Source organism: Vidua macroura, chromosome 9, assembly GCF_024509145.1.
Source record: "Vidua macroura isolate BioBank_ID:100142 chromosome 9, ASM2450914v1, whole genome shotgun sequence".
NCBI lineage: Eukaryota > Metazoa > Chordata > Aves > Passeriformes > Viduidae > Vidua > Vidua macroura.
Window position 1 is genome coordinate 16,499,023 of NC_071579.1, and position 14,263 is coordinate 16,513,285.

The 14,263-nt window shown below is 40.3% G+C and overlaps 1 protein-coding gene across 2 annotated transcripts in view; it reads left to right on the forward strand.

Moving 5' to 3' along the window:
- TGFBR3 (transforming growth factor beta receptor 3) overlaps positions 1-14,263 on the forward strand; it is a 113,309-nt gene that overhangs the window by 32,137 nt on the left and 66,909 nt on the right. For both annotated transcript variants that reach the window (XM_053984781.1, XM_053984782.1), the window contains exon 3: positions 11,451-11,635. In XM_053984781.1, coding sequence (XP_053840756.1) covers positions 11,451-11,635 — 185 coding nt within the window. The remainder of the gene's footprint in view (positions 1-11,450; positions 11,636-14,263) is intronic.

Here is a 14,263-nt window from a genome sequence, read left to right on the forward strand (position 1 = left end):
CCAAAGGCCAACAGAAACCTGCTTAGTCTCTTTATTGCTGGGTTACTTTCTTGTCATGTTAGTGAGTTGCATCAGCTCCTGGGGAAGACAGGTTTGATCAGCATCAAAAGAGGCATAAGATAGCTGGAAAGTGTTGGTGGGAAGAAGAAAGGTGGAGAGACTGAGGCACCCTGGGTTTGGCTGTGGTTAGATGGATGATTCATCCTGTCTCATAAACTTGCAATGTTAGGTTTTATTGTTTTTTCATTACCTATAGAAATAACTGTGTATGTATAGCTCTGTCAAACCTGCCATCCCACAGACTTGTTCACTTGGGTCCATCTCCATCCTGATGATGTGGCCCCCTGTCTATGTGAAGCTGAGAACTGTGCCCTGGGTGCCAGGCACAGCATTTGTCACCTGCCAAACAGCCACTGGGGCCTGGGGGCCTGTCCTGCAGCTAGGCTGGTGCTTCTGAGCAAGCTTCAACCAGTAGCCAGGCATGAGGTCATGGTGCCCACAACGGCCTTGGCTTGAGGCTTTCCTCAGTGCTGGGGCCAGTGTGGTGTTTCCTAGTGTTCTTTAGAACCTTGAAAAATTTTGAGCACAGAGTCTTTCCTAGTTAAAACCAAACTAGATTATAAATAGTCAGAAGTCTGAAGAGAGAACCTGTAGCAGGGCATAGTCCAGGATTGATTTCCTTGCTGATTCTATAGCAGAGGGCAAGAAGCATTTGTTTAACTGAGGAATAGTACAGTAGTTTTTGCCTTTTTTTCTTTATTGATTTTTTTAAAGTATCTCTTTTTTTTTGTTCTTCAAGACAAGACTGAAGCTTTTAAATGTTCTGTGGAGGGAAGTTTTGTCCTGCTTGAGCACTTGATAAGGATCAGTTTTCAAGGTTTGTTCAGTGAGACTGATAATGAACTCATCCTTAAAGGGTCAGTTACAGGAATTCAGCCTTCAATTGAACTTTTAATCTTGTTATTTTTGATTAGGAAAAAGCTAGTATGCTTTCAGTTATGGAGCCATCTTTCCCCAAGTTTTTCTCCTTCCTTTTGGCTTTTGCTGCTTCTGAGATCCCCACTGCATTTGATGGGACTGAAGCAAGCGTTTGGCAACTGCTGCAGCTGAAAGCCTGAGTAACAAAGCCACGTTTCTTCATTTTACAAAGGGTCCTGTCCACTGATGAGGATTTTCAATCCCTTTGCAGCTGAGGAGCTGGGAAAAGCAGCCCCAGCATGTCCTGGTCTGGCTGGCAGTGTGTGGATCACGTGTTTCGATGCCGCTGCTCTCATTCCAGCACCGCGTCCAGCAGCGGTGTTTATCAGATCTTCTGACACACAGCACTGAGCAGATGTTCCCTTTTTTAGTATGGAGTGATGCTTCTGACGTGCAAACTGAGATTAGGAAAAGGAAGGCTTATAAAGTTTCATGCTTGGGTGAAGCACCTATATGTCAGTTTCTGACAGGCAGAACTAAGGGGAGGAAAAACCAAACCCCAGACCAAAAAGCCCTCCCTAGCTGCTGTTCACTAAGTGCCTGGTGTTGCAAGCAGAATCCACAAGGTTCAGTACTGGCCAAGGATTAGAGGCAGTGACTGCTAGCCTACTCTTCTGATGGGCTAGTCACATGTGGCAAGGCTCCCATGCAGCCCTGGGCCCAGTGACAAAGTTAAAGCAAAAGATGATTGCAGGAAGTTGCTGTTGAGCTGACAGCTGTACCATCTGGTACCCTGCATTTCTGTGGCTGTCAAAAAGATATTTATGAAAGGAAATTACTTCTCTCTTAACTCTCCAGATGTGCACGCATCCATATGCACCAGCATTTAGAATTCATTGTTTGCTCTCTGAAGACTAAAATATGACTTGCTGATAATTGAATTGACAGATAAAAGCAAGACATCTTATTGAAAGAAGAGCCCTGTGTATGCAGGTGTAGTGAATGCCAAGTGTTGATGAAGCTTAAGGGACTAGGTAGGAATGGTTAAATGGAATCATAGGGGTTGAATTGGAAAGAAAACCAACTACCAAGAAGGAAAGGAGCTTATAGATGGTAAAAAAAGGGTGCAAACAGAACTCCTGTAAGTTCAGTTTGCCTTTGTGAAGAAAAGGAAGAAGCTTGGGCCAGATAAAAGAAATTAAATAAAAGAAAAACTTCAGCTATACTTTTATTTTGAAGCTTGGATAACCTATCAAAAATAATGCTAATGTTATGAATTAAAGGAAAATCTGTTAGTGGTTTGTAGAATTGTGTGATACTGTAATTGTTTAGGAATGCTTGTGAAGTGTCTAATAGATTCAGTAAAAGCAATTGGAAAATTTTCTAAATTATAAGAGTAGCTATCAGCTCTGTGGTTGGGGTGCCCCCTGAACCAGTAAACACGAGACACCTATAAATCTCTCCTGATCTCATTGAGGTTGCTTTCATAAGTCAGATAAGATAAACTCTTCATTGCATAGTAGTGCCCCTTGGACACTGTATTTTTGAGCAAAAGATGGCTACATATGTAGTTCCAAATGAAAGTCAGTAAGGATCAAGCATGTGACAGCTACGTGCAATTCTGAAAAATTGCCATGGGATATTTTTAATCATTATGATTTAAGAAAGGATGAAAAAAAAGGCAAAACAATCAACAAAATCCAAAAATCTTACCTCTACCCCCCCATCTAGTGTATGCATTTTTTAGTCTTACTGTATATTTTGGTACCTTCATCTATATTATTGATGCTGCCTGACATGGGAATCCAACACTTCTGTTGGTTTGAAAATCATTAGAACTAGTATCAGCACTTTCAAGAATACCCATGAGTATGCAAAGAACTGAAGTATATATTTGCAATTTAAATAGGTAACATTTTGCTGAGAGAGACTCAGAACACTTGTTTCCTTAGATAAGCACAGGTTGTTGAAATTTACATGTGTGTTTTGATGAATTCTTGTATGGCTGATCATGAAAGTAAGTATGGTTCTCTCTGTTTGTCTCCTGAAACTGATTTTATGAAATCTGTGATTTCCTTCTCTGTCATCTTTAATTTACCCAATTTTAGGAATACAGTAAAAGCAGTAGTGTGGGTAGGGTGGTTTGAAGAGTTCCAACACTGATTTATTAAAAATAAAATTGTTTTGAAACCTGGTTTAGAGTTTTTTGCTCTAAGCAGGCATTAAATTTTTTATACAGTTTTTTTCCCCCTTTTGGCCCTAATACAGAGCTCTCATGTAAACCAAGCAGAATGCTTCCTGTTGTTTTCTGATAAAAAGTGCACTTCCATTCATTGTTTCCATGCAATTTCCTATCTTTCTGTGGTAAAGAGGGGTAAATCTGAGACAATTTATAGGCTACCTTTAGGGAAAATAGACTTTTATAACATGAAGTTTGAATGTTTATGGGAATAATGAACAAGGGATGTTAGAAATAGTTTGTGTCTGTTAATTTCTTCCTCTTTGCACAATCTCTTTGCTGAAGACAACTTCATTCATTAACAGTGATGAAAATTGATTGCTAAATCTGCTTCTTCTGCTAAGGCTGTTAAGGTACAATGTTTCTTTGCGTTTTTAGGTATTGCTTATTATCTGAAATAATTTTTGTATCTTTTACAGTCTTGTTAAAAGTTTGTGATTTGAGTCAGGCATTTCTGACAGCCATGCCTGAGGGGCAGGGAAGCCCTCAGTCTAACATTGAACACTGTTTAAACAAGAATGGGTGCTTCATGGGACAGAAGATTGGTGCAAGAGAATAATCTGCATTTGATTTTTAGACTAATTGCTTGAAACTTGGGGTTTTTTTCTACTACTTAAGGTTAATAAAGGGTAAAAGCCAACAATCCTTTTTGAAACATTGGTGGACCACTTTGTTTTCATGGAAACCAGACACTGTGCTTTCTGGATGTGTTTAAGTGAAAATCTATGCATGCATGCTGTTCTGTTTATGAGTATTAAAAAGATACTCTTATGTTAGTGGAAATGTTTTCCAAATATTGGCTTGGGAGAAGGAATGGGAAGATAGAGTAAGAGCATATGTGGATGAGTTTGCACATTCAAGCATGGAAAAATACTAGGAAGAGTTCCTGTAAGCAGTGTTTTGCTGCAAACCTCAAGAGAAGGTAGGGCTCTGACAGTACTTCTGGTCAGAACGAAGTACAGCAGAGGTTACATAAAATGTAGCTCTGTGGTAGAGTACATCTGCCTTTGAAAGACTTCTTTGTTTTCCAGGTGCAGATGTTTGTTTTCTAAGATTATGCCTCATGGGTAGCAATGTCTTGAGACTGTGCTCAGCGGATGTTAAACCAAACAGGTTTTTCATTCATTGCCTTTTCTGTTTAGTTAGCTTAATATGTGTATAAACAAGACACCTAGAGTTTCTTTTGTTAAACAAGATGCTTAACTGATTCACATTGCCTATCTTTGCCTTGCTTGCTTAGGTATTGAAATAGAGTTTTGCTGTATAACAAAGGAGTATGACTTTATTTACAATTTTTCATTAAATGGATAGCTTAGGTTTAATTCATATTTTCTAAGTAGCAGCACATTACTACAACAGTTGAGTTTTATTTGATGGTTAACCTCTCCAATTAAACTTGGATCAGTTTTATGTCCTGATAAGGAAAAAAGATCAATATACGCTTATTTTTCAAAAAGTGAAAGAAGAAATTTCTGATTTAAAAATCGAATTTGAATTTTTTTCTACATGGAAAAAACTATGAGGTTTATGCAGGTAACACTTGAAATTAGATCATCCCTGCTAAACAGAGATAAACATTGTGCTTTTACCAGTGGCTGGGAGCCATGGGAGTGGATGTTTTGCAACACATCCACCACAGAGGCATAAAAAATTATTTTGCTTAAAAGGAGAAGCCAGCATCAGGAGTTTATACTAAGCATAACAGCAACCTAAAAAGGTATGGGACATGTCATCTGAATGATTCCCAGTGGGCTGGCAGATGATGTTAGATAGACTTTACTATGTATAACAGAAATGTCTAGAGAAACTGTAGAAAATAGAGGATCAAAAGACATGGGAGATTAAGTGTAATCTAACGTGTTGAAATGTCTGAATAGTTCGGTCCATACATGGAATAAGTCTGGGCAGAATTGATAATAGTGGAATAGAAATTAATTGGGGGATAATGGTTGGGGATAGACAGCACATGGAGCAAGGGTCTAATTGCACATAGCATTAGCACCAGATGTCAGTGTAAAGGTGAAGAATGTAGGTTAATGCATAGTTCCAGTGAATTTTTTTTTTGTTCCTTGAAGAAAGGGGAAGGGTGCAGGGATGGTGTCATGGAGTTGCTTGATGCACTGGAATAGGAAACCTTTGCTGAGTTTCTGCAAAAGCACATGTTTTTAGTTGGAACAACTTGTATGTTTTAACTCCTTCTACAACCAAATCTTGCCACCTATACTGGATATTTCTTCAGTCAGTAGAGGTTTTATAGCTCATTGAATTCAAATAGATACCTGTGGAGTCTGGTATCTTGGGTGTTTTGGTTGGTTGGTTGCTTTGTTTTTTTCAAAATAGCCAAAATTAGTCTATGTTCATGAATCTTCTCCCTGCAATTTTAAACCTCTCACTTTTGCCCCAATGGCGATTCAGTCCAAAGTAGCTCCACCGTGAAAAATATGCACTAGATGTGGAAATAAAAGAACTCCTTGAAAATTAAGGATCTGAAGGGAAATGTGTAGATTTGTACAAATATAAAATGCTTTAGACAGTCATCTTCTTGAGTCTTCCTCCTGGCCAGTATGAAGGTCTGATATTCTGTCCCCTGCATCTTTCTTACGGTGGTCACACTTACTTGGAGGGGAAAGCGATGTAATCCAGGAGTAGTCTTGGACAGCCCAGCTCCTTGTGGTTGCTGATCATCGTGGAGATGCTTCTCCTATTTGTAAGCAGAAGCACTGAGGTTTCCTCTATGCCGTTGTCTCTCGACACAAAGCCGTGTAATATTTCCTACCACCTGATCTTGTCTTTTTCAGCTCTCGAGGCTGCTTGCCAGAATGATCCTGAGCATTGATGTCATGTTCAAGTGCTTGCTTATCAGTGTGAAACTGTTTTTTTCATGGCTATCTTTAATAAAAGCTGCTCTTCATATCAATAGTGGAGGTTGTCCATTATCCTCTACATTCAAATTACTAGGAATTTGGCTTTCCAGGTGCTCTTCTGTGAAGGGGTATGCAGGAAGGAATTTAGTATTTACTGTTAGAGAGCCACCCATACTGAATAAGTAGTAGTGACTAACATTTTCTCTGATAGTGATAGTTGTCACTTCCCTCTGTAAATTCTTATTTGCCTCAACTCTTGTGTATATTTTTTGGTATAAATGCTTCCCTCAGCGAGAAACCCTTCATAAGAAGGCTGTGTGGGTGGTAACAATTGCTCCATGTAGAACAGTGGCCCTTTGCCCATGCACTTCTAACTTTAGAAATGAGTGACGAACATCAAGGGAAGAAGTTATTGCTGAGTCTTGCTCGAGTGCTCTGTGAAGATTTTTAGTTCAAGATTCAAATGATTTCCCCTCTCTGTTGTCATTCAAAAGTAGGTTTGTTCCAGCCATCGTTGTCACTAAGAGATTTAAGAGAATACCCTTAAAATTAACCTTCTCTAAAAGAACTTTTGTGAAAGTCTGTCATTTAGGCACACTGAAATCTCTGCTTTAGTTAGCCTCCTCCACATATTAATGTGCCTTTCAACAAAAAGTGATGAATTCTAGCAGGATCTGCAGTAATTTATGTTACTTCCTATCTGACAGCATAGAGATACCATGTGTTCCTCAAGTCTGGATTCTGATTTTTTTTTAATATATAATGACTAGATTATCATCATTCTCTCATTCAAAAATCAATTACAAGAAAGCTGTCCTCCTTCTGAGGAGTGTTCTGTCCCCTTGGTGTGGCTTGTACCCTCTGCTATGGCATATGGGAGCCATGCTAATGTGCTGTGGAGCCCCCAGCACAGATTCACGCAATTTACAGGAGCCGCTGGCACTTTTCAGCTGACAACACTGCAGAAATCACCATGGAAATAGAAAAGAAACTATGTTACCCTTTACTATTTGAATAAAATCAGTCACAGTTAGGAGTTGGTCTTGGGTTGTTGTGTTATCCCCCTTAGTCTTACTCCCCTTTCTGCTACCTTCTTACAGCAGAACACATGTTACTCATTAGTAGCATGGATGATATGGGAAACAAGAATGTTGAAGTTGTATTGAATATGTTCCAGATGGACACAACTACACAGTATCAAGGTTGGGTTTGCACTGATTTCCTTTAAAATATTAATTGGAAGTGAAAAATAATTTAATACTTAACAATTCTCTAGAATTCTTAATTAACTAAACACTTGCAATAAACATTATATTGTAAAACATATACCTAATAATTGGTTCTTATAAATAAAACTGCCTAACCTGCCTTCCATCCTCTAAAGGCATTAAGCAACTAAAATTTGATTGGGGTAGGAGCCAGGATTTGCTAACAAGATTAAGTGGTTACATGCTCCAAAGTTAAACAAAACTTTTTTGGAAGTTGTGTGGCTGTGTGTGCACAGAGAAGGCACTAAAGGCTTGTGACCACATTAGAATGGATAAACTGGAAGATATCTTTGACCCTTTAAGTGCTTTGATGGAGATGCAGGAGAATATATGTACATACTTAGAGCTGATAAGGCAATCTTGATGTGTTAATTGGACATTGATAATGAATTTTGGCAGGATGTTGGTGTCACTGATGCAGGTGAGGTTGGCAGGAACAGGGTGTGAGGCTGGAGTGGGAAACTGGCAAAGCCTCATCCTGGGGTTTGTGGAGGGCAGAGTGACAGGAAAGCCCAGGTAGATGAGGCTGTGGTTTCCTGTTGGCTTTTCAAGTAGGTGGTGTGGAGCTGATAAATCAGGTAAGTAGTATCCTAGGGAAAACTTTGGGTTTTTTTTTTTTTTTTATTTTTCTCAGAGTGGTAAACATGCATTTTGTAGGATTTAAACTACATAGAGGAAGTCGCTGGCTTTCTAGTCAGAGAAAAGTGGCAGGAAGGAAGATGAAGGATGTGTGAGGGAGTCAAAAGTTGCTAATTTAGGTAGAGGAGAGCTCTTGCTGCTCCCACTGGAGTGACAGTGCCTTGTAGCAGTATCCACCTTTGAATGGGGCAGATCTGCAGGTGCAGTAGGAAGGGCTGGAAAGAAATGTAGTTTATGAATGTTGAGCAAATAGCTCCAGCATTGCTGTGGTGCATGCAGTGTAAGAATAGACTAAAGTACAGCATAAATGCAGAGGAGGTGGCAGGAGCTGCCTTGTGCCATTTACAGGCTGAGCATTCAGTGGAATTTGTGATCTTGAAATAATTTTTCCTTTCACTTGCTGCTACCTCCAGGCATGCCAGTGTGTGTGAGCATGGCACTACACCCAGGTTAGTGGTTGGGCAGCTATGCCAATACCAGCACACGAGGATTGTGGTTTGGTATTGGCAGTGTAAGAGAAACAGTGATTGTGAGAGTCTTGAGTTGCTGGGAAGGGCAGTATGGGCCCAGGACACACCTACTCAGGCACCTCTGTGAAACTAGACAGCTGGAGCAACCTCTCAGTTATTTACCCCCACAACATGCCTTTTGCATGGGCAGTCTCACAGCACATGTGGTCTGATTGCAGTGGAGCATCCTCCAGGTACTCCAGTCATTGGTTCAGATTTCCAGGGCTCTATCCCTTTCTCTTACGAGGCTGGTCTGAAAGCAGTTCTATCAAATGCAGTAATTCCCCCAAAACATTGGTTTCTTGGACTGAGCAGCTTAGAGCAGCTTTGTGCACCCCTTCCCTCCAAACAGATCTGATAGAGGGGACATGCCCCAGGCTACCAAGGTGTGCAGGCAGATGCTGTGCAGCTGCACTGCTGGAAGAGTGGCCCTATACCAGTAAGCCCTGCTCAGGACTGGCACAGCACGTGGGCTCGCTGCCAGCTAGGGGACGGAATTTCTGCTGGAGATCTGGCCCCTCTTCAGCCAGGGTGGAGTGTAGGCAGAGCAGGCATGCCTCATTCTGTCTGTCCCTGTGCAAATAAGCTCAGCTGCACAGTTATCCAGGACGTGAACTTCTGCTCCCTCTGGGACTGTTTCCATCTTGCATGTTGAGCAGAACAGAGGGATTTCTTAATGTGCATTTGAGGTGCCAGCAAAGGAGGCAGTTACAGCCTGAATGAAACAGTCACAATCACCTTCCCCTTGTAGGATGTGAGGGGAAAATCCAGATGTCTTCTACTCTAATGTATTAAATTTGTTCAGAGTAAGTACCAGATGAAGGCCGGAGGGGAGGATTGGTAGATGTCCTGCATGGGAATAGGGATTCACAAGGAAATCACAAGGGAGGCATTTGCTTTTTCTCCTGAACTTTTGCTAAGTAAAGTGAACATTTTTGTCAGCAACTCCATTTCTGGTTTTGTTCAGTCTTGCGCCTTGTTCTTTGTGGGTGAGTGTCTGTTATGATTGAAACATCTTAACCATCAATTCCATTCTGGCTGACAAGAAACAATTCAATGAACAAGTGCTCCTTTCCTTCTCAGCCCAAGAAATGCTTGTGGAGTTTAAAGAAATGTTTTGTGCAGGTTGTGTAACATGGTGTGGTGTAGGACTTACACATCAGTAGCTGGGCTAATTTATAAGTAGGTTCTCTGATCTGCTCTTGTTCATCAGGAAAATGCAACCTCTCTACTGGTTTTGTTATTGTTACAAATCCTGAATAGTTCTTCAGCCATTACAAAGGGCAACTTTTTAATTCATTTTTTTCTTAAACTGAATATCATTGCTTGGATCGGTCACATTTGTATGTGTATTCTTTGAAAGGAGTTAAATAAAAAACAGAAAACCACAAGTCAGTGCTAGTTGATCAGTGCTACTGCCAAGCTCCTCATTTAGGGAGAAGAAAGTTTGTTTATCTTCTGTACCCCAAGCACATGCATGCGTAATTTATGCTTTGAGCATTGCCTTTACAAATATTCCTGCTCTGTGGGAGCTCATAGGATATGCACTATGCACTGGTGGGTTTCAGGAGCAGCCTCTGTGGCCTGAGGCACTGCAGAAATCTCCCTGTGCTCAAGGGCTTTGCTTTTTCCAGATAGTCTGGTTTAAGACAGACTCTGACTTGTAAGTAAATGGCCAACTGCAAACTGCATTTTGAAAGAACTGTGGTTTTAACCAGCAAAGTGTAGGTCAGTGCTAATTTAATTAAATGTAAGTGTACACCAGTGTCAGATGATCTCTAGTGCTACAATAGCTGACTTTAGACTTGACAAAACCAGATAGAGCTCTTCTGTTTAATCAGTTGAGGATTTTTTTTATTTTGAACTTCCTTGAATGGAAGCATTTTACTTCAGTTGCAGGTGTGCACAATTTGGAAAAAAAAACTGTTTCTACCTTGTATTTCTTTTATGCCTGGCAGCCTCTGAACTGACTGATTCATGTGAGTCTAATGCTTATCTGAGTGGCTTTGGTGCAAATTAGGGGTTAAATGAATTACGTTCTCCTGTGACCTTCTGAATCAAAAACATACATGTATCTGTTACTGTCAGGGGTGGGCTTGAGCTGTTTTGAAAAAGCAGGGCTGCTTTTCATAAATATTTGTCTTGATTTAGTTTCCTGGGATATAGTTTAAATGTAAACTGCTCTGTGTGCTTTGCGTTTGTGCTATCTTGCTCTATCACATCACAGGGTCTCACGTACTATATAAGAGTATGCCACTACATCATGCTGTGGTGATTATTTGAAAGGGCGTACACTCTGCTTTGGACTAGATAACTGTTATCAGTGCAGATAATTGCTGTCAGACACAAAATAGACTCAGTAAACAAACATTTCATTTTATCATGTGACAGATGCCTGCTGTTTTGTACGATGTATTTGAATGATGTTCACTATAAATCAGCCCTGCTTCAAAAGCAACAAATCCAGCTCGCCCAAATCCTTCCTGACATAATTACCTTTCTGCTAGATATTAACTTTTTCATTGTTATATACACATGATTGCATTTACAGTGTTTGCAGGTAACAGTGTTTGACATAAGCATCTAAGACAAACCAATTCCCCTGACCACTATCACTGGGTAGTAGTGGGGGTTTCTTGGTTTTTTGGGAGGTTTTTTTCGGGGTTGTTGGTTGGTTTTGTTGTTGTTTTTTGGTTGTTTTGTTTATTTCTAGTTTTGTTTTTTGGACTTTTTGTTTCCCTCTCTTTGTTTTCCTCCCTAGTATAGAAAAGAATACCTTCAGTTTTGGAATTCATACTTGAAAATTTAGACTTTCAGAGAGAAATGAACCAATGAGTTAGCATATTCAGGACAATTTAGAAGTTCAATGGGAATAAGAGTCTTAATTTTGTGGATAATGAACACGAAGCTTCTGCTTATGTTCCTGTGGATTTTCTGAACAAAAGGATGATCATTATTTGACAAGCATAAACAATGTATTGCTTTTTTTTTTTCTCCCTGTCTTTCTCTGTAGGTCCTGTGCCTCAGAGGGAATGTGTCTTATTGCCTGTTAACAATTCGCACCCAGTCCATGCCTTGTTGGAAAGCTTTACAGTCTTATCTGGCTGTGCAAGCCGGGGCACGACGAGCCTGCCCCAAGAGGTGCACGTCCTCAATCTCAGAAACCCCAAGGAGGGTCTTGGCCATCATGAAAGAGAGGTAAAGGGGAAATTACTTTTTCTCCAGATCCCGGGTGATAAGTATGTCCGCAAATGGGATTATTATATGTTAATTTGCTGCATAAAGTTATTTCTGAATTGTCACCAAAGAACCATGTACAATTTGCATGGAAACTGTCCACCTACGCTTTGCATGTCATATGAATAAGCTGCTTCCACGCCTAGCTACCCTCTTCATTATCTTTCACAACCACAAAATATACTTTAAAAAGGTAGGGGGTGGGCAAAGGAAATAAGAAACAGATTTAGATCTCCCACAGGCCTTTGCAGAATTGGCTGTCTTCAAAAGCAGATTGTTTACCTAAATGTGTTGTAAATTAACATGAATACCTTTGGATCCCTGCCATGACCGCTATAAACAAATAGTGAAGTTTAGATTCTTTTACCAGGGTAATACAGCCTGAATGCTTCACTGAGGGGGGACTGCTGTAGAGAAAGCAAGTGTTGCTGACTATGGTAGTCCAATTACTTATTTATGTGTGCTGTACTTGGAGGGACTGGCAAAAAATTTAGCTGTTCTGAAAGCACCAGTAGAAAAAAAAATTTGATGTAAAGTTGTGCCATATTGTTGTTTACTCTCAAAACACATCAAAACAGAGTGCCAAAGTGCAAAGAAAACATTGCATGCCAGGACAGCTGAGCCTTTTAGTTCATATTCTTACAGTATTACACACACAAATCCTTAGTACTGTGTCCTGTGGGAGCAATGTGTGGGTACACAATTAGAGAATTTGTAAAGCGAGAACAAAGATGATGATGTAACAAGAAGAAACTTATGAAAAGAGGATCTAAATCTGTGCTGAAAGGACTTTCAAGTGGAGTCTTTCTTAGTGATTAAAATAAAAGCAGATTCTCTTGGCCAGAATCAGTTTTTCCACTGACTTCAGTATCAGCCTCGTTGGGTTTGTGGTTACTTCAGCTCAATGTGTATTGTATGCATCCATGAAACTTCAGCTGTTGTGTTCATTTTCAGTGTATATATATATATATATATATGGTCTTCAATGCCTATTTTATGATGAGAAAAATTATTTACAGTTTTTTCAGTAGATATCTCATTGGCTTCCATTAATCAAAATTGTCAGGTCTTCTACTGTCATGAGATGAATAGAAAAATTACGCTTTTTTGGTGGGATTGTGAATGAGGAACAGGTATTTTTATATTTCAAGGGGGTGGTGGTGGTATGGGGGTTTGTTTTGATTTTTTTTTTCTTTTGTTTTGATGTTCTTTAAGCCTTTCTTAATATATCATGAGCTGAGTTATCAGTTCTCTGGACATGAAGACCAAATTGTAGGGCTTTTTGGTTTTCACTGGGTTTTTTGCATTGTTTGCTTGGGGTGAGAGGATGGTTGGGGTTGGTTGGGTTGGGTTTTTTTGAGCATAGTTTCCGATAAAAACTAAATAGCTGTATGTGACTGTGCTGTCGATTTTCCAGTGCTTCTCTCATCTCTCAGGAAACTTTAAATCCACTGCTAAGTCATAGGCAAATTTGGTATGAGTACCTCCTGAGAGAGCAGCGTGACTCAAGTGCCAAGTGCACATTTGCATAAGCCCAAATCCAGATTTCCCTCTGGGCCGCTGCTGGTGCCGCTGGCGCTGCTTGCGTAACGCGGAGCTTCGCGCGGCTGTGCGCGCACGGCGTGAGCCAGTCACGCCTGCACGAGCGTGCAGGCTGTGCCCCTGCTGCCTGCTCAGCCTGACACAATGCTAGAATTAAATACTTGGCTTTGAGTAAAACTACTTGCTGTCCAGCAGAAAGAGGCTGCTTGTGCCTTTCTAATGTGCTTATGTTAAGAAAGCAGTTTACCCAAGCTGTCTTGTCTGTGTGCTTTGGGGGTATCCTGACGTGTAGGGCACTGAATAGATCTCAGCATTTGAAACCCGTAGCCTCCTTCTGCCATTTCCTGAGCAATTTCCAGTCACGGTCCTTGGAGATGGCTGCTCTAAAAATGCACAGGAAGCTGGAGCAAGGTTTGCTGGCAACAGTGTTGAGCAAAAGAGTGTAAACAAGTTGCAAAGATCAGATTTTACTTATAGGATCAGACTCAGAGAACAAAGCAGAGCAAATGTTATCTTTTCTATTATTGTTGAAACCAACTCCAAGTGGCCCTTTGTCTAAAAGTAGAATGTACCCATCACCTTAAGTTACATGAGCTTGATTTACCAGCTGAGGTATTTCCTGTTGCCTGCAAATGCTGATAGCAAAGGTAGAGATCTGTTTGTCATGTAGTATTTCCAGTAGACTCCAGAATAAAACCAGTGGTTTTGTTTGATAGCATGTTACTTAGATTTAGCAACATCGAAAGCATGTTTAAATAAACCATGTATTTGTTCAGAGGTTGGCTGAAGTTCTAGTGATATGGAATGCAAGATCTAAAAATCTTTAAGTGAAGGCTTGCTTTGGGGGAGGAGGTTGGGTTGTTTTGTTTTTAACCTGTGCTGTGCTAGAATGCTACTAAATTACACATTCCTTACTTGCTGGGAGGAGTGTAAACTTCCCCTAGCAAATTCCTTGGAGGATTCATGCATTAAACGTACTTGTGCAGTTATCATTGTTCTCACAAAGATGCAACGTATGTGTATGCATTAATTTAACTCTCTTTGACA